The sequence below is a fragment of the Xiphophorus maculatus genome, chromosome 18 (assembly GCF_002775205.1).
Source record: "Xiphophorus maculatus strain JP 163 A chromosome 18, X_maculatus-5.0-male, whole genome shotgun sequence".
NCBI lineage: Eukaryota > Metazoa > Chordata > Actinopteri > Cyprinodontiformes > Poeciliidae > Xiphophorus > Xiphophorus maculatus.
Window position 1 is genome coordinate 2,829,457 of NC_036460.1, and position 24,095 is coordinate 2,853,551.

At 40.9% G+C, this 24,095-nt stretch overlaps 2 protein-coding genes across 2 annotated transcripts in view; one reads left to right on the forward strand and one right to left on the reverse strand.

Moving 5' to 3' along the window:
* The first annotated feature begins 3,333 nt into the window (after positions 1 to 3,333).
* Positions 3,334 to 18,182, forward strand: LOC102233183 (galectin-4-like). The gene is made up of 14 exons (XM_023351585.1): positions 3,334 to 3,390; positions 4,183 to 4,271; positions 5,279 to 5,483; positions 6,028 to 6,141; positions 6,220 to 6,258; positions 6,338 to 6,364; positions 15,129 to 15,158; positions 15,243 to 15,266; positions 15,365 to 15,391; positions 15,560 to 15,586; positions 15,656 to 15,685; positions 16,756 to 16,844; positions 16,914 to 17,079; positions 17,152 to 18,182. Exons 1-14 carry the CDS (start codon positions 3,346 to 3,348, stop codon positions 17,293 to 17,295), a joined length of 1,056 nt encoding a protein of 351 aa, XP_023207353.1. The 5' UTR covers positions 3,334 to 3,345; the 3' UTR covers positions 17,296 to 18,182.
* A 2,164-nt stretch (positions 18,183 to 20,346) lies between these two features.
* Positions 20,347 to 24,095, reverse strand: part of axl (AXL receptor tyrosine kinase) — a 46,439-nt gene continuing 42,690 nt past the window's right edge. Inside the window, exons 18-20 of the mRNA XM_023352023.1 lie at positions 23,818 to 23,977; positions 22,233 to 22,369; positions 20,347 to 21,159 (exon numbers count right to left, since the gene is read on the reverse strand). Coding sequence (XP_023207791.1) covers positions 20,703 to 21,159; positions 22,233 to 22,369; positions 23,818 to 23,977 — 754 coding nt within the window. The 3' untranslated portion in view covers positions 20,347 to 20,702. The remainder of the gene's footprint in view (positions 21,160 to 22,232; positions 22,370 to 23,817; positions 23,978 to 24,095) is intronic.

Consider the following 24,095-nt stretch of genomic DNA (forward strand, 5'->3'; position numbering starts at 1 on the left):
CTGGAGCGTCTCGTCGTTTGTTTGAGCTTTTCAAATATTCATCAGCTCCATTGGAAACGAAAACATCAGTGTGGTTTATTTGGGTTGTAGCAGAGCAAATGTTTTTGCTAACTTTGAAAAAGTTAGCTCAATTAGCTTCCTCCGTATTTAAATGTCTGAAACGAGGTAACCAATGATGGGGAGGCTAAGTGGAGCTAATTTTTCATTTAGCACGTTTGTTAGTCTGAAAACGTTTAGCACACTTAGCTTCCCCCATATCTAGATGTCTCAAAATAACGAGTGATGGGGAAAGTAATGCTAATAGTGGAGCTAATTTTCATTTAGCGCACCTACCTTCCCCTAAATTAATTTTTCCAGACAGTCTATTCGAGACTTTCAGTTGAGTAAAGTCTGTATTGAAGTTTTGGTTATCGACTGTTAAGTGGGTTTTTATTAAAAACAACAAACGCAGAAACAAAATAAAACAGGCAGTAGAGAGAAAGACGTAGACGAACATCTAAGGGATTTATAAAATATGTAAACTATATCAAAATTAAATTGGTGCTTGTGAGTTGTTTTTCAATGGCAGATATAATTTGAATTTAACTTTAGCTTCCCCTAAATGCTATGTTGTAGCATGTAGCGCTAGCAGAACTAATAATGACTGCGCTAGTGTTAGCTCAGCTAATTTTTAGCTAGCGGTGTCCACCACTGAATTTTATGTCATCATGTTTCTTTGAAACTCCTCCATTTATCTGCAAATGAAAACCAAAAGCAACTAAATGTTCTGTTATCAGATTAAACTCTAACAGGGAACATTTAAAAAATGAGGAAAGTGAATATTTAAACTGTCAGACTTTCCATTAATAGAGCACAACAATAAAACAATAAGTCATGATCTGCAAGTGTTTGTAGTTTTTGGTTTTGATTATTTGTTTATTATTTAGTTTAATTTGGTCTTAATTCTTTAAATTCAGTTCATAGTTTATTATTCTATCTCATTGTGTATTTCCTCAGATTTTGTTGTTAGTTTATTTCTAACAGGAAATGGACAGACAGTCCTCACCTCTGACTGATGATCCAAACTGGACCTGGAGGCTGATAACAGGAACATATTGTTCCTCAGGTTCCTCATCCTCTGGACTCGGCTGTAGAAGGAGGCAGGTTTCTCTAGGCCGGGTCACCCGCTGTTTCAGCAGGTTCATAATGCGAGTGGAGCAGCTTTTTCCTGGAACAGAAACTGTGTATGTTGTCTTTTTATATTCACAAAAACATCTGCTGTTAGATACTGTTGTCAGCATGGATGCAGCAGATTGGACTGGTCACACTGGTGCAAACAAACTGGAGACAGACGTACCTTCGCTGGAAAAAAAGTCTGTGTGCTCCCTGTATCAATCAGGGCCTTCAGTTTCTGACCGCTGAGCTCCACAGAATCTCCACTAATTGAGTCTCTTTCTTGGGCAGAAAACACATCTGGGGCAACTTAGGAGCATTTTTAGGGCAGGTTGGTTTGATTTGACCCTCCTGTGCACATAACAAATGGGCTTTTTCCCCTGAAATTTTGAGCCAAGTTTCTCTTTTACAGGTAACTTACCCACAGCTAAACTGGGGGGCTGGTTTCTCCTGCGGCCATCTTGCTTCCAGCTTTGAAAAGCTCAAGAGTTCCTCCTCCTCGCAGCCACAGACACACCAGCCAGTTCAGCAGCCTCCTTATCCTATCTATGATTATGTTCTTTTATCCACACCTGAAGTTCTAGTGATAACATTTTTAGATAATGTTCAAGAATAATTATTTCATTGATTTGTTCAACTGTTGTACTGTTAGGTTGCATCCATTTAGCATACAGCTCCTTTAGCCTTAAAAAATAAATACCGTATTTTCCGCACTATAAGTTGCACCTAAAAACCTTCAATTTTCTCAAAAGCCGACGGTGCGCCTTATAATCCGCTGCGCCTTATATATGGACCAATATTGAGCCACAACAGGTCTCCCAACTACGGTAAGCAGCCGCCGACTTCATTTTCCCCCGTAGAAGAAGAAGCGCGCGGTGCAGGCTGGGTTTTGTGTAAAGACCCCAAAATGGCTCCTATTAAGAGACACGCTTACGACGCAGAGTTTAAACTCAAAGCGATCAGTCAGTAGAACGGGGGAACAGAGCAGCAGCCAGAGAATTTAACATGAACCAATCAATGGTTAGAGTGGAAGTGGATATATATTGTGATTTGATTTACTGTAACAGCATCAGGCTGTTTTTTACGTGTTTATTGAATCGAGGAAAAGTTCCCCTCCACTATATGTTACACCTTGCTGTTGTTAAAAGATAAACTGTGTCACCAAAATACCACGTCACTGACTTTACCTCAGGAAAATAATAAAACAGCTTTTTATTCATTTTGGGAATGAACGGAGTTTTCAGAACGCTGGTTTGTAATTATTAATAAAGTTTGACTGAAATATCTGACCATTTTGTTGACATTCCCTTTATCGCAGTTCTGTCTAATGGATGCATAACGTAACCCCAGCCTCTACTGTAGCGGCTATTCTATGCGCCTTATAATGCGGTGCGCCTTATAGATGAAAAAAGTTTTAAAATAGGCCATTCATTGAAGGTGAGCCTTATAATGTGGTGCGCCTTATAGTGCGGAAAATACGGTACTAACACGATGTGGTGGTGGAAACACTCACGTCGGGGTGACATGGACACCACTAATGACTTGAAAGTAAAAAACTGGATAACAGAGGAAGGATAAAGTATCAGGTGCTGAATCAGGTACGAGGAGGATTTCTACAACTAAAGATGAATTTAATGAGGACCCAGGACCTTCTTGCTGCAAGGCAACAGTGCTACCAACTGCGCAGCCCTGACTGGACTTTTATCTTTAGTAAATATGAAGGATTTTCTGGAAAAGAAGGTGCAGGTTTTCCATTAACTTGCCCGCTTTTGTTCCCTGAAACGTTTGTATTTGGACACAAACCTTCGCGCTGAGTTTACAGGCATTAAGCTGATTAACCTCCCACCTCAATGCAGCACAAAAGAGGAAACAGACCCAAAGTTACCTGAGCTGGAGGTAAGGATTACTAGAGTTTCTGTTTCCTGAAAACACTCAGAGTCACTTTTAATTAATGCAACAACTGAGGAGCAAAGAGATCCTTTGTTTTAAATATAAGTGTAGTAAATACTTAGAGTTTTGGTTTGAGATGTAAAAAGGTGAACTGGATGGTTAAGAACACGCCCTCCATGTTTTATTAACTCTTTTCCAGCTAAAGTCAACAGTAACTCAGCAGTTTGTTTGTCTGGTTTCTCCTCCCTCCTTCATCGCTCATATAAAGTAAAGTTCAGATTTTTCTGCTTTCTGCTCGTCGCCATGACTTCCATCGCTCCTCTGGGCTACCAGCCCGTCTACAACCCTGTGAGTATCTGCTGCTGGACTTTGACTGGACCAATGCAAATGTACGAAAACGGCCCAAAAAAAATACTTTTATTTTTTTATTTTGAGCCTCAAAGTTCCAGATTAATTTAACAATTAAAGCTGAAGCAGAAGTAACTTAATTACTAAAGAATGACGGCGTGTAAAGGAAGAAATAAATATGTAAAAATGAAATTACCAGAATAAAATCATTATTCTCGTATAATTTTGACTTTTTTCTCGTATTTTTAATTGTACTCATAAAATGGCTCCGTTAATATTAAATCAAAAGTCTTAAATTTTAAATAGTTTTTATGACCATTAAAATGAGTTTGAGTTGAATTTTTTTCTTTTACCATTCTTCTTAGCAAAGTTGATAGTTTATTTAAATTAATTATCTTCATGGCTTTAATCTGCACCATTTTAATCAATTTCCTTTCATTTGAGTTTAAACCTGCTTTACTGAATCCTCACAGCAAGGATTTTAGTAAATTCATTTAAGAAAATCCACAGTAAAGTCAAACTTATTCCGATTGTTTTTGTTTTTAAAGGTATTGTTCCACTTTGAGAAATTGTGAAAGTTAGTTGGATGGTAAAACTTTAACGCTCTCAAACTGATTTTCATTTCGTTTTTAACCTCAGAAGTTGCATTCTAGACTTTTCTTTTTTATTCATGATGGTGTTTTTCTTCAATAATCACCTCCCAGCTCTAAAAGTTGCAGATTATTCTAATCCATCCATTTTCTGTTCACCTTTTGTTCTAATGAAATCTGAATTATTTTTGTGCCACTGCAGAGCATTCCTTACCTCAGCCCCATTCATGGCGGCGTACGGGACGGAGTGTCCATCTACATCCAGGGATCGGTTCCTGAAAACATCACCAGGTGAGTTTTTAAAACATTTTTACTGAATCTGAAGCTTTTCTATCCATTAAAACATTTTTATTATCTCCAGAGAAACTCTAAATATTGTGTAACCTCTCTCGCCCTCTGTGGGTGGAGTCCGCTCGGTTTTTATCTTCATTTCTTAAGATACAGTCATCTTTGACTCTAGGCGTGTATTTAAAGCTGTTATCAGCTAAAACACACAGAGAAAAATGTTTATTTATTTTGCCACATCTTCTGTTCCCGGATCCACCTGTTTACATTCTGCAGTTTAAAACTATTTCATCCTGTAAAAGTATTTTCAGTTCTTCCACATCATCCCTTTATTTCACAACACAGCCGAAGGTTTAAATGTATTTTACTGGAAATTATTTGATAGACAAACGCAAAATAATTTATGGCTACATATGATTGTTTTTATAAGAAATAAAAAGCGTGGCAAGTATTTATGGCGTAGTAACGCCAAGAAAGAAAATAAAAGGAGTAAATTTCCACAAAAAACTCAGAAATTTTTATTTTAATCTCAGACATTTCTTAGACTAAAACATTTGGAAATTTGCTGATGGCAAAAATTGTACATTTGCAACAAAAAAATACAACAATTTTAGATTAATCATAGAAAATTTCTAGAAACAAAAATGGAAAAATCTGAGTTAAAAAAAAATCAAACATCTGCTAGAAAAAATGACAATTTTTTAGAATAATCTCAAAAATATTCTTGAAAAAAGCGTGGAAAGTTCTGGGTTTTTTCTCCCTTTTGGACTCAGAAATGTCCTTTTTTTTAGAAAACGTCTGAGACATCTCTCAAAATTCCTGAGGTTTTTGGCACAAATGTTCTTCCTTCTTAATTCACGTCGTTGTGGAATTGCTCGGTCTTTATGATTCTGAAATGCTTCTGAACACTCGGCACACCTCTCACGCAGCTCTTTGTCTTGGTTTAAGTCCCGGTTGTAAAGTGAGAATAAGTTGGGGGAACGTTGCTGTTAACTCGGTTCCGTCGCCCCCAGGTTTCGGATCAACCTTCTGTGCGGAGAGTCGGACTCCAGCGATGTGGCCCTGCACTTCAACCCTCGATTCGACGGCTGGGACAAAGTGGTTTTCAACAGCCGTAAAGGTGGATCCTGGATGTCGGAGGAGAAGATCCACAAGATGCCTTTCTCCAAGGGCAAGCCCTTCGAGTTGGTCATCATGATCACTGCCAAGGGATTCCAGGTAAACAACAAGGATGTGGTTTTAAAGGCGACCGATGAATAAAAATGCACATTTTGAATGTTTTTATGCTTCCATTGGGTCTCTACCGCTTCTAAAAACAGTTTGGGAAACAAACCACCTCGTCAGTTTTTGGCAATAATGTTTTATTTGGAAATGGAGTCGTTTCAAAAACCTCTGGAATGTAACGTCACAACAATCACTCAAGCCAAACCCAACCCGTTACCTAGCAACCCCAGCAGAGTTCTGCCCATCACCTAGCAACCCAAGCTAACCTCCAGCATGTTTGGTTAGCCGGTTTTACCGCCTTATGCACCAGATATATCCTTGTTTGTTGTGCTGGAGGCTCCACTTCTGCTTTTCAAAGATGCACGGCTTTATAATTTCACATCTGTTTGCAGCCATTTTCACATCTGTGTGTAAACGTTGAATTGAGGGGTGTGACCAGTAGCAGCTAATTTGGATTAAGGTGACAGAGAATGAATGTATCGATGTTCTCATTGATTGATTGATTGATTGATTGATCATGCTCTTCTTTCTGCTCCAGACTAAAGTCAATGGGAAGGACTTCTTCCTGTTCCCTCACCGCCTCCCTGTGGAGCGGATCCGGGCCATCCAGGTCTCCGGAGACGTTACCATCCAAACCATTAACATCATTGGGGTGAGCCACGCCAGTCGGCCATTTTTATTTCAGTAAATAAATGTAGCAGAAGGTTTCCTGAATGTGTGTCTGCCTCAGGGTGCAGGCGGCAGCAGCTCGCTTCCTGGAGGAACCGGAGTGAGTAAAACAGCCACATCATTAGTTTCCTCCATTTGGTCTCATGTAATGGATTAAACTAATCATGGCTTCTTCACAGGGAGGATATCCAGGATGCAGCGTGGGGGTTTGTATTTACAATCAATCTATCCATGTAAAATACATAGCTAACAACAAAACCATAATTATTTCTGGCTTTCTTTGACAGATTAATTTAAGAAATATGATTAAATATGTGAAAACAAAACAAATAAAACATCTAGAATAAATGGAATAATTGTGGCAGAAAGTTTTATTTTTTAAATTAGGCAAGTCAAGAAGTTATAATCAACACCAACTTTCGTAATGCATGACTTCGTCCCTGTGCGCTCAGCTAGCATGACTATGAAATACTCAGTGTTTTAATGGTCTGCTGGACGCAGAGTCGTTGGATGAAGCAGGAGATTTTTCTCTGTTAAATCAACAAATATCCTGATTGCATGGGTGGAGGAATGGGAGTGAGTATATACACTGTAAAAACACAAAATCCCTAACCCTAACCCTAAGCGACTTCCTGAAACAATATGGTTCCATTCAAAGGGTAATTCCAGTAGACCTCACTGAACCAGAGTCAGCCAAGCAGATTATTGTAGAGTATACGTATAGTGTAGCTATGCAATCTCTCTTACCTTCATTGCCATACAGGCTTAACAGTAAGACTAGGACTGATGTCACCTACTACATCAGAGCCTTAGCTAATGTTTACACACCTGTAGTTAGCAAAACAGCTACACAGACTTACCTTTCCGAGTTAAAGGACATTGCAAAACAGACTGGTAAAGACTTTGCAGCTGTCCTCAGAGAAGAGCTCTCCCTCATTAGTGAGACTGTTGATCTAGATCACTCAGAGTCCCAAGATGAAGATGCCCCTGAATATGCTGCACATGTAGGCCTCCTGCCCAGTATGGCCCCGCAGCAGCACGTTCAACATCATTGGTCCCCACCATCGACACCATCTAAAGAAAAGGCACAACCCGCTCTGAAACTCTCTGACGTCAATCCATCTGATATACAAAAAGTAATTGTTGAGCACATAGTGAGAAATGAAGACTCTGCTCTGCAGGAGCACACTTCCTTGAGACTCAGACCCTTCTCTGGGTGTGTCCCACGTCCCAACAGTGAAGTAGATTATGAGACATGGCGCTCCAGTGTGGAACTTCTCCTTAAAGATATGACACAGTCTGATCTTTACAAGTCGCGAAAGCTTCTTGAAAGTCTCTTATCACCTGCTATTGACATCGTGAAGCACCTGACACCTGATTCTCCCCTTAGTGCGTATTTAGAGATCTTGGACTCTGCTTTTGGCACAGTCGAGGATGGAGATGACCTCTTTGCCAAGTATCTCAACACAATGCAGGATAATGGTGAGAAACCCTCAGCTTACCTACAACGGCTACAGGTCATGCTGAGCACCACCCTCAGAAGGGGAGGTGTAACTGCAAGCGACCTTGATCGGCATCTTCTCAGGCAGTTTGTCAGAGGCTGTTGGGATAACATCTTGATAGCTGAACTCCAGCTAGAACAAAAGAAGCAGAATCCACCTACCTTTGCTGAACTTCTCCTGTTACTCCGTACAGCAGAAGACAAACGTTCTTCCAAAGCTTCACGCATGAAACAGCACTTCAACGTTTCAAAACCAAGAGTGTCTTCTCATTATCAAGGCATTTATGTGCAGAGTGAAGAGGACTGCGGCTCATCTCAGCCAGCTCCTGATCACAGGTCTGAAATCCAAGACTTAAAGAAACAAATAGCTGACCTACAGTCCCAGCTCACACGCATCACGCAGAAAGACAATAGAAAAGCTAAATCTGCTGCCAGACCACTAGCTCCCCAGACAGCTGGCACACATTCCCCAGCTATCACTCACACATCTCAAAGGTTGCAGCCCCACAGCCGAGATGCAAGCATCAGCACAAGCAATAGACCAAGGCCCTGGTATTGCTTTAGATGTGGAGAGGATGGGCATATTAAGCCTCAGTGTGAAAGCGAGCCAAACCCATCTCTGGTGGCTGAGAAGAGGAAGCAGCTAAAAGAAAAGCAGTTAGCATGGGACAGACAACATGGCACTTCAAAGCCTGATCCTTTAAACTAGACCCAGTTCCGGTTGTGGGACAAACAGGGACTGGAACACAGGCAAAATGTCCCAAAAAGAAGTTGCACAGAGCCCATGTGTACTCTCACACACAAAGACAGTCAGTAACTTTGCCAAAAGGTCTGATTGGAGCCAAGTGCACCGCACAAGTGACCATAGCTGACAAAGACTGTAGCTGCTTGTTGGATTCAGGCTCCCAAGTATCAACAATTCCCAACTCCTTCTATCTAGAGAACCTGTCTCACTTGCCTCTCAATTCTTTGAACGACCTGCTAGAAGTGGAAGGAGCCAACGGTCAAAGCGTCCCTTACCTTGGCTATGTTGAGGCCACCATCAGATTCCCAAAGAGCTTGCTTGGAGTCGACATCGAGGTACCTACACTGGTCTTGGTTGTACCTGACATGCGCTCCACGTTGTCATCAGTGCTTATAGGCACAAATACCTTGGATGTTCTCTATGAGAAGTATGCAGAGATTGCACCTCAAAACTTTGAGTCTCTTCCTTATGGCTACAAAGTCGTCTTAAAGACCCTTGAAATCCGGAAAAAACTGTCTGTTGATTCCAACCTGGGGAAGGTGAGACTTCATGGTAGAGACCTCGAGACCATTTCAGCTGGACAGACCAAAGTCCTTCAAGGATCAGTGAGCTGCAGGACATCTGACGTTGGAAAGTGGGTGATGGTAGAGTCACCAAAGTCATCGTCCCTGCCTGGCGGCATCCTGGTGGCAGATAGTCTGGTGAGTCTACCACCAAAGCCATCACGCTGCATCCCAGTCACGCTCAAAAACGAGTCACAGCATGACATCACCATGTCCCCAAGGGCTGTGATAGCAGAGATACATGTTGTTGAGAGTGTTCAACCTGTCAAGACCCCTGGCTCAGACTCTCCTACAAAACCTGACCAAAAACCAAATCTCGACTTTGACCTTACTGATTCTCCTGTACCCAACGAGTGGAAAGAGAGGATAACAGAGAAATTGAGCTCCATGCCAGAGGTGTTTGCAAGGCATGAGCTTGACTTTGGCCGCACTGACAGAATCAAACACCATATAACTCTCAGTGACGAGACACCATTCAAACATAGGCCAAGACCTATACATCCGCAGGACATAGAGGCTGTGCGTACCCATCTCCAGCAACTCCTCGATGCAGAAGTCATCCGTGAATCAGAATCGCCTTTCTCCTCGCCAATCGTAGTTGTCAGGAAAAAAGATGGCGATGTCAGACTCTGCATAGATTATAGAAAATTAAACGCACAAACGGTAAAGGATTCATATGCCTTACCTAATCTGGAAGAATCCTTCTCAGCGTTGACCGGGTCCAGGTGGTTCTCGGTTCTCGATCTCAAATCAGGCTTCTATCAAATAGAGATGGAGGAAGCAGACAAACACAAAACCGCATTCGTCTGCCCTCTAGGATTCTTTGAATTCAACAGGATGCCTCAGGGAATAACCAACGCCCCTAGCACGTTCCAGAGGCTTATGGAGCGTTGTATGGGAGGGTTGAACTTGAAGCAAGCCCTAGTTTTTCTGGACGACCTCATCATCTTCTCCTCTACATTGGAGGAGCACGAGGAAAGGTTGATGTGCGTGCTCAACCGATTGAAAGAGTTTGGTTTGAAACTGTCACCAAAGAAATGCAAGTTCTACCGAACTTCTGTAAGATACCTCGGCCACATTGTGTCTGAAAAGGGCATTGAGACCGACCCTGACAAAGTAGCGGCATTAAAAACCTGGCCAAAACCAAACAACTTGAAGGAGCTAAGAACCTTCCTGGGTTTCTGTGGTTACTACCGACGGTTCATTAAAGACTACTCAAAGATTGTGAAGCCACTCAACGAGCTCACTGCTGGCTATCCACCGCTAAGGAAGCACGCAAAAACCACAGTGAACCCTGAGAAGTATTTCAATCCAAAGGACGGCTTTGGTGACAGATGGACGCTCGCTTGCCAAACAGCGTTCGACACCATAATTGAAAAACTGACAACCGCACCCATCCTCGGATTTGCTGACCCCAAGCTCTCTTACATTTTACATACAGATGCAAGCACTTCGGGCCTCGGTGCCGCTCTCTACCAGGAGCGACAGGGACAGAAGCGCGTCATTGCTTATGCAAGCCGAGGTCTGTCAAAGTGTGAGTCCAGGTATCCTGCTCACAAATTAGAATTTCTTGCCCTTAAGTGGGCAGTAACAGAGAAATTCCAGGATTACCTGTACGGAGCCACATTCCTTGCTGTCACAGATAGCAATCCATTAACGTACATTCTTACCTCAGCTAAGCTCGACGCCACGAGCTACAGATGGTTGGCCGCTCTGTCGACGTTCGATTTCCAGCTACAGTATAGAGCTGGTAAGCAGAATCAGGACGCAGACGGGCTGTCCAGACGTCCTCATGGCAAAGCACCTGATGACACATCGTCACAAAAAGAGTTGGAGAGGATACAACAATTCACAAAAAGACACTTGTCAGAGGCTGATTATGCACATTTGAATGAAAGCACCATCAAAGCCATCTGTGAGAAGCACTTGGTCCATGAAGTAATCAACAATCACCCTGGGGAAACATCACCCAGCACCACCTTGGTTGTGTCACTTGCCCACCATCCAAAGGCTCTCCCTCAAAGCTTTGAAGAGGAGGATCAGCTTGGTGGCTTACCTGTCATCCCCCCGTTATCACCAGCTGAACTAAGAGACAAACAAAATGCTGATCCCTGCATTGGTGAAGTACTCAGGCAAGTGGAGTCCGGAGAGAAACCCCCTCCATCCTTGAGGAAAGAACTTCCTGAGCTTGGTCTCTTATTGAGGGAGTGGAACAAACTGGAGGTTTCAAATGGTGTTTTGTATCGCAGGCGACAAGAGGGTGCTCAGACTCACTACCAGCTTGTACTCCCAGAAGCCCTGAGATTCGTAGTCCTCGAGAGCCTCCACGACAACATGGGCCATATGGGCACAGAGCGCACGCTAGATCTTGTCAGGAAGCGGTTCTATTGGCCCAAAATGTCAACTGAGGTGGAAAATAAAGTCAGAACCTGCAACCGTTGCATACGACGTAAGACCATGCCCGAGAAAGCTGCACCACTCATCAACATCGTGGCCACGAGACCACTCGAACTCGTGTGCATGGATTTTCTCAGTGTGGAGCCGGACTCAAGTAACACAAAAGACATTCTGGTCATCACCGACCATTTTACGAAATATGCAGTGGCAGTCCCCACCCCGAATCAGAAAGCCAGGACAGTGGCCAAGACTTTGTGGGACCACTTTTTCGTCCATTATGGCAATCCTGAAAGACTCCACAGTGACCAAGGTCCCGACTTTGATTCCCGAACAATAAAAGAACTGTGTGAGCTCATTGGCACCAAAAAGATAAGAACCACACCCTACCATCCGAGAGGGAATCCTGTAGAACGCTTCAACAGGACCCTGCTCAACATGTTGGGAACCCTTGAAAACCAGAAGAAGAGTCACTGGCGAGAATATGTCAAGCCATTAGTACATGCTTATAATTGTACTAAGAACGAGACAACCGGCTTTACCCCTTACGAGTTAATGTTTGGGCGTCAGCCGAGATTGCCAGTTGACCTAGCCTTTGGCCTACCAGTCAATCATCAGCCAGGCTCTCACTCGCAATATGTCCGCAACCTGAAATCTCAACTTGAAGACAGTTACAGAGTAGCAACTGAGAATGCTAAAAAGACAGCCGATCGCAACAAAGCAAGGTTTGACAAGCATGTCGTTGACTCCACCTTGATAGCAGGCGACAGAGTCCTGGTCCGAAATGTCCGTCTCAGAGGCAAGCACAAGTTAGCTGACAGGTGGGAGTCCGACGTGTATGTTATCCTGAGACAGTCCGGAGACGTCCCAGTGTATGTTGTGAAACCTGAGACAAGAGATGGTCCACAAAGAACTCTTCATCGTGACCTCCTGCTGCCATGCGGTTTCCTTACTGTGACCCCGGTCGAAAGCGAAATTAACCCGCCAAAGGCAGTAAGGCGACCAAGAACTCGACAATATTCTAAAGATAACACATCAGATGAAGCTGATGAGGATGAATCCCAATCTGATTCTGAGGAATATCACTATCAAAGAAACCTAAAAGTGGACACAATAGGTTTCAACCTGACCTCCGGACCTATGGAATACTTACCTGGAAGGATCGAACCAGAACCTGACTTGGCTACTGTTGAGCAAAATCTTTCAGACGTAGCTGAAGCTTCCCCTGATAATTCTCCAGTAGAAACTGAAGAGAGAGACTCACCTGATCCTGAAGAGAGAGACTCACCTGATCCTGAAGAGAGAGACTCACCTGATCCTGAAGAGAGAGACTCAATTGCTGAAGAGGAAATTGGGAACCTACCTGAGAAAGATCCGGATAATATCCATCCTTCTACTCAACCTGCTCAGGAGAGCAAAGAAAACACAAGTGATCTGGGTCAAACAGACAACCAAAATGAAAGTGACTGTTCGGGGAGACCTATCAGAGACAGAAAAGCGACTAAAAGACTGACTTATCCTGAACTAGGAAACCCGTTGATTACAATAGTTCAGTCTTTATTTCAAACCTTGAGTGATGTATTTACAGACTCTCTTGAAGAACCTAGCTCTCTAAGAATCCCTGGAGTTATGACAGTATGAAGTTCAAAATGCACAGGGACGTGCATTAGGTAAAGAGGGGAGGATGTAACCCACGTTAAAATCTGACAAATAGGAATAAATAGCTGCTCAGTTAAAATCTGAATAAAAAGGAATAAATAGCTGCTCAGTTAAAATCTGAATAAATAGGAATAAATACTTGCCCATGTTAAAATCTGACATAAATAAGAATAAATAGCGGATTAAAAGTCTGAACAGAGAATAACGTCGCTGCCCCTTTAAGGAACCAGCGTCACAGACGCGACGCCTGGGTGACGCTGCGGTGCACAAACCAGAGGGAGAGAGCAGAGGAGGAATCGGAGGAAAAGAGCAGTTGATTGATTAACGGAAAAAAAAAAGTTAATATTATAGTTAAGAAGACATAATTTACCTGGTCGGAAACTGACTGGGATTTTATGAGAACTGAGTTACATCGGTTTTGGTGAGTTTTGTGTTTATTTTCTTACATATTCACCGTATTGTACTTTTCCTTTTGGCAGAAAGCTAACGCTTAAGACGTAGCTGTTTGAAAGAAATACTCCGTTATAAACTGTGATCAGGTTAATGTATAAACGGTTATCCAGTTAATATGTTGAGTTTATGAAGAAGAATTTATTTGTATAATTTAAGGATTTAAAAAGAGTTTTGTCGTGTTTGTGGCCTGTTACACAGGTCAGGTTTTTTTGTTCGGTTGGAAGCTCAGTCGGAGCGAAGATTGGTCTGCCGTGTGCGACGTCCACATTCACAGACGGGATTCAAGATGGCGAGCCAGACCTAGACCTTCAATTCATCTTCTCCATCATATCAGGGAGGGACTCTCCTGCGTATGATAATTCGCTGCCGGAGCGGTAGGAACTTCAGGAACTGGTTCAAACCGAACTGAACAGGATTAAGAACTGATTTAAGAACTGGTGAAATTATCATTATTTTTCTGGACTGAATCAAAACTGAAGCTTTTCATTGAACTGAGAACCTGAATTCACATTTGGACTTGAACTCGAGTTTAAAGTGGCATACTTGGCTTTTCATATGTTATGTCTCTGAATGTGAATTGAATAATTGTGGTCCACTTTGATTTGTTTGAAGGTATTTCCTTACCTGTGAAAGAAAAAAAAAGCGAGTTAACTCAGAGAAAAAATAGGAATCCTAAAATAGGTGCAACCTAAGAAAAGGAGACCGGTCTAACTAACTTAAATTAGTTTGACTAAAATAACCTAGGAAAAAGAGACTGGCCTAACTAAATTAGATTAGTTTTACTGAAATAAGCTAGGTGAACTAGTGAGTAAAAAGAAGTGATACATTTTTCTTTTTCTTCTTTTTTTAGGGGGGTTTTGTGTATTGTGTTTCATGTGTGTTTTGCATTCAGTAAATTGCCGGCTTTTTGCATTTAAAGCAGCGGTCTCTGGTGTTGTTATTCTTGCTTCCCCACTCCTTAGAGCCTAGAACTGGTCCAGTAGCACAGTTAGCCGTGTGATACCGGTGCTACACATGACTTCGTCCCTGTGCGCTCAGCTAGCATGACTATGAAATACTCAGTGTTTTAATGGTCTGCTGGACGCAGAGTCGTTGGATGAAGCAGGAGATTTTTCTCTGTTAAATCAACAAATATCCTGATTGCATGGGTGGAGGAATGGGAGTGAGTATATACACTGTAAAAACACAAAATCTCGCAAACATCTTGGTACACTTCAAATAAGACAAAATAAGAAAACTTACAAGTGACTTTTCAGCAAGATACAGCAGCTTGTTTTAACTAAATTATTCTTTAAGATTGATGAAAAAGTTCTAGTTCCACTGGTAGAAAGTTCCACTGCACCGTTACCTAGCAACCTCAGCCAAGCCCAGCCTGTTACCTAGCAACAATAGTTCTAGTTCCACTGGCAGATTATTTCACTTATAATAAGGGGAAAATGTCTTATGAGTGAAAGGAATTATTCACCAAACACAGACTCTTGTATGTTTCTGAAAAGTTATTTAGAAGTTAGTTGTGTTTTATTTTTTAGTGAACTAAGATATTAGAAACTAGAGCAAAAATACTTGGTAAGATTTTTGTGTTTTTCCAGTATAGAAGGTTCAGTTAAAATTAACATTGTATGGAAAACTTTATTTAATATTTTTATTTTTTTAAGCAGGGAGGATATCCAGGAGGCCACATGGGGGTGTGTAGCTCTTTATTATTACTATTTATAATAATTTCCTACATATAAGAATCATTGAAATTCGTTTCTCTGATTGATTTCCAGGGTGGATGTCCTGACGACATGGGAGTGAGTACATGTCACATAAATCAGATGAAAACATTATTAATGGCTCCGTTTAACATTTTCTCCTATAATAATCACTTGAAACATGTAAACATTTGCAGGGTGGATACCCAGGAAGCAACATGGGGGTAAAACATTTTTTTTTTGCTCAGGTCCCTTTTGAAAATGAGATCTAGATCTCAACGGGGTTTATCTGATTAAATAAAGGAATACAATGAAGAAAAAAATCACAACATGACAGTTTATTACCATCAATAGAAGGTTTGGGTCATAATTATTATATTTTTTCCAAACAGGGAGGTTTTCCAGGATCCCACCTGCCGGTGAGAGAAAAGCTCAGTAATATTGGCATCATTATTATTTCATACTCATTTTTATAAATCTGTTCACAGGGAATGGGAGGGCAGCCGGTCTACAACCCAGTAAGTGTTTCTACCAAACACTTTGATCTCTCTCTCTTTTTTATAAATACGTAATTAATGAATTATAAATAGTATTTGTTTTGCTTAGTTTTTAACGTTCCTGTGTTTTCCTGCGTCGTCTCAATTGTAATGTTTGATTTGTCCTTTATTTACCGCCCCCTTGTGGATTCGTAACGGAGCTGCAGTTTGTTCTTGACGTTTCTAGTTCATGTTTTCAGAATCACAAAGCTGTAAACACGCAGTGGAGACATAAAAGTTGATTAAATCATTTAGCTGAACCGACAAACACCTGGAGGATCTCTTCTCTTGCTGTTTGTAAAGTTACACAGAGGAAAATAAACAATAATTTGGATTATTTTGTCTGTCATAAGAGGAAAAACGAGGTTTCATTTTCCAAAATCATGTTTTCAACATTTATTTAAAATGTTTATCAAACGACACAATTTCTCATTGTTAGCAGCAGCACAGAGTTTAAGTTTAATGATAATATATATCATATTATTTAGAATATGATAATTCCTCCTCCATTTAACTGTCTTCAACTCACACAGGTGTTTTTTTTTTTAAACTTACCTTCAAAATAAAAGCCTCACCTGGAGGTGAAGCAGAAAAAAGCCAATACTTCTCCAGCAGCTTTACGGTTTCTGTCCATCTGGAGGGTTTGGTGACGTCTCACCTGGTCACCATCATTGTGATGGACGAACCATTATAGATTATTGATTTCTTCAGTGGTTTGAAAAGCGAGCTAAAGGATCTGTTATACAAGAATAGAATCTGGGAAGGAATTAGGATTAGAATTATGGCTGGAATTGGGGTTAAGAAATGAAGCTATTATCTGCGCAACAACTGTAAATAAATAGTATTGAAATTACTTTTTCCACAATTAATAACATTTAATTTCTATTTTTTAATGTTATTTAAAACCAAACAAATTATATATATTTATTTGTCATCTGGGTGTGGTGCTCTTGGGGGCCCTCTGGTGGTCTGGAGACCCAAAGCATGTGTCTTGGGCCGGCCCTGACCTGGCCCAACCTGTGTAATTTAGTAAAACTTGCTTCCCTTCTCAGCCTGTGCCGTACGCCGCCCTGATCCCAGGAGGGATGTACCCTAAGAGGACCATCATCATCCGGGGATCGGTGCCCTACGGGGCCAAAAGGTTTGTTCTGCCGCCCGGCTGCAGAAATCCTTCTGATAACCGAGTACTGACAGAACCTCGGTGTTCCAGGATGGGCTTCAACCTGGTGGTGAGCAGAACCCAGGACGTCGCCTTCCACATGAACCCCAGAGTGAAGGAGGGCGTTGTGGTGCGAAACAGCCGGACTGGAGGGAAGTGGGGCAACGAGGAGCGAGAGCTCAGCGGGTCGCCCTTCACGGAGGGGCAGTACTTTGACGTGAGTTCCACTTCCTGATCGGGTCCAGTTCCACATTCTGATGCGTTTTCCTGACGGGTTTTCTGTCTCCAGATGTCGATTCGCTGCGGCAACCAGAGGTTTAAGGCGTTTGTGAACGGGCAGCATCTGTTTGACTTCTTCCACCGAACCAACTTCAGCGAAATCGACAAACTGGAGATAGACGGAGACGTTCAGATCTCCTACGTCCACTTCTGATTCTATGCTCATCACTGCTTCCTTTTGTGCAAGTTTCAGTTTTGCATCAGTTGATAAAGCTCGGGAAGAGAATGTGCTTTTGAATTTATTCATTTCTTATGCAAAAACATTGTAAAAAAAAAACCCAAAACATTGGCAGTGACGAAATCAAAGTAGTTATTGTACGAAAATCCTTAGAAATGTAAAAACACCAGCAGAAACATTCAACAAAATGCAAAATACTGGCTCTCTGAAGGCACTTGGGAAGGTTGTGAAAGGCTGATGAGGATAATGAGGAAGAAGAAAAAAAAAGCTCCATGTACACAGGAAACAGGAAGTGAATCTCAGTTTCAGCACCTTTTTTTTTCTTTTCTGAAAGTCCCACTGATTAAACAGTACCAATGTATTACAAAAACAAACCAAAAAAAGGAAATGAAGTAGTTTTTCATAACATTCTGTAACTGTACACGGTTTTAAAAGTACCTTTGATGCTCACAAAGCAGCAAAATCTAATCTGAAGACTTAATGCAGGACTAGAGATAAACATATACTGTTTATATACATACATAAAAATATAAGTGCATACATGCTGCAGCGCCGGATGTCCTCCTCGTCCTAAGTGCAACAGTTTGAGAAACCACAGAAGAAGAGCAGCCAGATGACAGTTTTTGCGCTTTTTCCCGGGATTTGTTCTCATTCAAATCGTGATTTTTTTCTTAAGTTTAAGAGGAAAAATGTCTAAACTGGAAGTCATTAGTGCAAAAGTTGAAGAAATACAAAAATCAGCATCAGAATAAAAACAAACATCTGAATGATAACACTGAAACTTTTCATCATTTGATCTGTACCTGATTGCTGCTCATCCACCGAGACAAAAACAACTGAAATGTTCAGATTTTTCTAAAAAAGAAAAAAAATATGTAGAAATTTAGTTTGATAGAAAAAAACCCTCAAATTTTGAGATTAATTTTCTAGAAAACTCTGAGTTTGAAAATGTGCAAATTTTTGATGTTTGGGTATTTTCTGAGTTTAAAAATTTCTGAGTTTCTTTTAGCAACTTTCTGAGTTTTGAAAATCGAAAGTTTCCAGATTTTTTTCTAGAACAAAAATCTGAAATTAATCTATTTTAATTTTTTTTCTAGCAAGACTTTGACTTTTCAAACTCAGAAATTTGTAAGTTTTTATTTTCTAGAAAATGCCTGAGATTATTCAAATTTTCTAGCAATATTTTGACTTTTAAAACTCAGTAATCTCAAAGTTTCTCTTTAGAAAATGTTTGACTTTTGAAAATCAGACAAAAATCGGCCAATTTCTTTATAGAAAATTTCAGAGCTTTTTCTAGCTAAATTTTGATATTTCAAATTCTGGAATGTCAAAGGTTTTTCCTAGAGAACTTTTAAAAGTCATAAATCTCAAAGTTCTTGTCTATTTTTTCTGTCTACTTTGACCCCATAAATGTCCCCCATCAGGGGTCATGCAGGTCGTGACTCCGGTGTGTTGGAGGAAAGGTGCAGGACAGTATTTGTTGCGGACTGGACCGGGCCAGCTCTGTTTTCACTCTCCGGTTCCTGAGTTTTGGGAACAAACCGGAGATCAGGACCATGTGCTCATGGCTCGGCCCAGAACCGACAGTAAAACCTCTGGAGTTTCAGGACTGGCTTCAGATTCAGACTCTCACCTTTTCAGCGTTTTGTCACAACCACAAACCACAAAACCTCCACCGGGGATTTGATGTGATTCTGCCGTTTGTAACGTTAAAGAGTCAAAAACTGACAGCAATAATTTGGGTCATTTTACTTGTTTAAGAGAAAAAAACTGGAAACAGTTTTTTTTTTTAAAAAGATCATATTTTCACCATGTTATTTATTTATAACGGTCACGATTTCAAAAATATTTCTTGAAGTAGATAAATATTTATTTTGGAGATAAATATAAATATGTAACCTCAAGCTAAGTATTTAGCTCAGAGGCTAAATATTTACCTTCAAACTGAATATAGAGTTTGAAGCTAAACATTTAACCTCAAGCTAAGAAAAGTTCTGTTTGAAGCTAAAGATTTAGTTTGCTAACTAAATAGTCAGTCTGGCTACATATAGTGTAAATAGCTAAATATATAGTTTGAAGCTAAATATTAACCTAGCAAGCAAAATATTTAGGCTTAAACTAAATATCTAGTTACTAAGCAAAAATAGTTCAAAGCTAAATATTTAGGCTCAAATGTAAGTATAACTAGCTAAATATTTAGCTATAAGCACCACCAGATTACCTGTTGGAGTAATGATCAGTTCTAAACATTGACTCTGGTTTGAACTCCTCTACTCTGCTGTTGGTTTGTTAAATAAATCTCCAATCATGTTTCAAGTTTGTGGTTGTAACAAGATGAAAAGCGTAGAAAAGTCCAGGTGATGCGAAGCGTTTTTAAGTCGATGTTTCTGCTCTCTGCAGGCGCCGTTTGACGGATCTGGGATTGTACACATATCAGTGTAAAGAATGAGTATTTTAAACAGATATATCATTAAAATACCTGACAGTCTAAAGATAAACCGAATGAAAACGAGTCGTCCAGCTGAGTGCGGTCAGTTCGGTCTGGCAGTGTCAGCTGGTTGCATAGAGGTTTGGTCCAGCATGGCGGCGGATGAGAGTGTGGCGCTTTGTTGCAAAGGAGGAGAAAATTCATAGCTGCGTTTCCATTCACCTTCAAATTCAGCAAATTGGAATCATGAATTAAGAAACTGTTTGCATTGGTGAGGCAGTAATATGTGTTTTCCAGGCACAGAGTGGCTTATTTTTACAATGTAGCATTTACATTTTACTTTTAAGTAAAATTTCTTGAAATTTTTTTTGTCTTTGTCACTTTAAGAAGCTGCTGCTCTTCCTGAAGCTCCGCCTTCAGGAAGTCATCACAACATGGCTCCTCTATTAACCCTTTAACGTTTTTACCAGCGTTGCTCTGAGACCAATTAGCTGTTTGCTGATTACTACTGGCTAGTCTGAAGGAGCTGAGTGGGCGAGGAGCTGCGCCTTGTAGGCGGGGCTAGGTCCACCCAAGCGTTTTTCTCAGCTAAATGGTTGCCATGGAGACAAAAGGATTTCTCAAACATGCATGAAGGAATCAAAGCAAAGCTCCAGGTTTGTTTTTGATGAGGGACCAACAATTTAACATGATGTAACACTGAAGGTTGGATTTACATGGTGCTGGAGCCTTTAAAGGAAATGCTGTGGTAGCAAAATTCAGTTTTTTTTGTTTTTTTTTACATTAGAAGAGGATCAAAAATGTTTTGCGCATATTTGTAATGGAAACGCAGCTCCAGATTGTGCTACAAATATCGGATCTGCAGCATAAAACCGTGAGTTTGGAAATCCTCCCATCAGCTTGAGGAAACCTTCGAGCCATGAGCATGCTGTGGTGAGTTTGTGTTTTGGCTCAGTTACTGCCAGGGCATCCTCCTGTTTGCCTCTATGTCCTCCAGCAGCTCAAACGTCGGGGTGGGGGCCGGGGTGCGGTCCGGCGTGGCGTGGCAGGACGGCTGCAGCGGCAGCGTCGCCGTGGACGACGACACCGGCATGTCCAGGCTCTCCAGCGAGTCGGAGAGGGCCCGGGCGGCCTCGCGGCGCGGACAGAGGACGTATCGGTTGGGCTGGTGGACCTCCGCGGTGGTCACCGACTCCAGTCCCTTCAGGCACAGCGGCGAGGCCTCGGCGGGGTCGCGGCCGCCCACGGCGCCCAGCTCCGAGGACGACTCGTCCATGTTGACGTAGAGGATCTCGTCCGGGTCCTGGGGGTCCGGCAGGTCCTCCAGGGCTTTCTCCAGCTCGCAGCGCAGCGTCTCGAAGGACGGCCGGTCCTTCGGGCTCAGCAGCCAGCAGGAGAACATCAGAGAGTAGCTGCAGGTCGGACAGAAACCATTAGAATTAAAAAGTAAAAAACTAAATCATTTTCAGCTTTTCCTATGTCAATCAGCTGCTCCCTGTTGTAAACCGCCCTGTTGCTATGGTTACACAGCAAAACAAAATAAGCAAAGTTCGAATAAATATTGCCAAAAAACACATAACCATTTTGAGAATAGTTATTCTCAAAACAAAATGAACAATTTTTCCCCTCAGAAAAGCAGGAATGAAGTTTTGAAAAAGAAAAAAATCTCAACGAAAGTAAAGAGCTTCTGAGCAGCACAACTCTAGAATCCTCCGTCACTTTGGCTCAGAAATATACACTTCAGGAAGTTCAGTCCATTTATTCTCTTAAATAATAAATGTGGAGTGAAGTGCACTGCAAAAACATAAAATATTAGCAAGTATTTTTAGTCTAATTTTGTCTTTTTACACTTCAAATAAGACAAAACTAACTTACATGGAACCTTTTAGCAAGATATACAGTCTTGTTTTAAATAAATAACTCCTGAATATTTATTAAAAAGTTCTAGTTCCACTGGTAGATTATTCCACTGCGCCGTTACCTAGCAACCCCAGCCAAGCCCAGCCCGTAACCTAGCAACCAGGTTCTGGTTCCACTGGCAGATTACTCAAATTCAAATTACTTCCTTAATCCCAATGAGGAAATTAAATGTTGTTGTAACTCATTAATTTAGATTCTTCAGTTATTGAAGATCGTATTATTTTAGTTATTTTATTGAATTTTGATTTACTTTTATTATTATTATTTTATCACTTTTTATAATTATTTAAATTATAACATGAGAAAACGTCTCGTTAGGAGTGAAATAACCTGCCAATGCAACCAAAATATTTTAATCAATACTAAGGAATTGTTTAATTTATATTGCTGAAAATTTGGTTGTAAGTTAGTTTTGCCTCATTTCAAGTGTAATAAAGATGTTTTTACTATAAACTAGACCAAATATTCTTGTTGAGATTGAATATTTTTGCAGTGTAATGATTATTTGGTTACTAAATTAGATCAGTAATCAATTATTCCGATGAATTGTTTCCAGCGTACTCACATGGAGTCCAGACAGTCTGGAGGCTGTTTGAGTCGGTTCCCTTGTCTCAAGTAGTCGTAAATCTCACTGTTTTCCACCCCGGGGTAAGGCGTTTGTCCTCGCGTGGCGATTTCCCACATGGTGACTCCGAACGACCACTAGGACAGAAAACAGGACAGAGGGGAAGGTCAAAAAAAAAGGAGAAAAACCCACAGGGGAAAGGTCAGGAAGCGCCGCCTCCCTCCCTCACCAGGCGGACATGAACTTCACAGAAGAGTTACAGCCGTGGATGTGGGCGGGTTATGGAGATCATTATTTGTATGTTAACAGAAAAATACCCATAATTCACAGATCGGCATGTTATCCTTCTGAGGTCCTGAAGTTTGCATGAAATGACTTTACCAGCTGCAGCAGCTGACGTCTGTCCCAGAGGTTTGGCCTTAAAAACATCGCACCAGATTCCTGCTGACTGGTTAAAGTCAGAGAAGAAACATCACTGAATTCAACTAAAATATCAATAATCTGGCACATTTTCCTACTTCAGATTAATTCAGCTGTTTTTCTGTCCAAACTTTTTCTCACATGGGTCAAAATGGTCAAATCCAAAGAATTTGTGGGCTAATAAAAACCCTGAAATCCAGCAAATAAAGTCATTATTTTTGTAGTAAGGATGTTATTCACTGTACATCCAAAACTGTTAAAATGGTTTTGTTTGTTGGTTGTATTGAAAGAAATAAAGATCATTTCAAAGTCTTTTTTTTGGAGTTCATTGGTCTAAAGCTGATTTTATATTTGGTGCAGGATATATAAATAAAAAAGAAGCTAATCAGTGGAAATTGTTAAATTTCTTTGAAAGAAAAAGCAAAATTCTCCATTTATATTAGTAGAAGAAATAAGATAATGTAGCAGGCGGAAAAAGTTGGTACTATTTTTACTTTGGAGGCTAAAAACAAAGTAAAAACTTAATTTTTGTTGTTTTTTTGACTGAGTTTTTCTTTCTGTGGTGTTTTAAAAATGTTCTGTGGTTGCTGGGTAGTTAGTTTTTAACTTTGTGTGAATGTTTCTTAGAGTGTGAAATTCTGATGTCATATGAAATATAAATGTGTTGTTAAAATAAATCCTTTCTTTCCTACTTTCCTTCTTTGCTTGGGGACACAGTACAAACAAAAACAGAACACTAACATTTATAGCCTGAGCTAATTAGCAGTCCACATCCCCAGATGGGCTTTTAACAGCATAAAACAATTAAAACGACAAGAAAAAAACACAGCAAGAGAAAATATCATACATGACGTAAATATTAAAATTAAGTTAAAATTCGTTATCATGACAAATCTCTCTTCGTCCAATCTGACTGCTGCTTACTGTAAGAAAGATATTGACTCCTCATATTTACTCCACATAACCCCTTCTCTTTCAGCGTTTCCTACAGAGATTTTTTTCCTGTTAGTGTCATTAAAAGGTAAATGAATCCAGATGTTTTGCCTGATCTTTGCCAAAGTGAAACTGTTCCAATGTGTTTTGTTTTCATGGTGTGAGCAGCACAGACAGACTGCAGGTGAGTCCAGGTGAGTCCAGGTGAGTCCAGGTGAGTCCAGGTACTCACCACGTCACTCTTCGTTGTGTAGACGCGGTCTGCTAAGCTTTCAATGGCGATCCATTTGACGGGCATCTTGGAGATGCGGCCCTGTCTGTAGTAGTCGCCGTTGTAGATCTTCTTGGAGAGGCCGAAGTCGGCCACGCAAACGTTCATGTTCTCATTCAGCCTGAGGCAGAAACGGAAATGTTTGTTTATTAAAGATCACATGTTATGTTTATCCTCACATATGAACAGGTTAGCACACACAAAACATGTCCATTACCTTTTTGTTGCTCTAACTCATT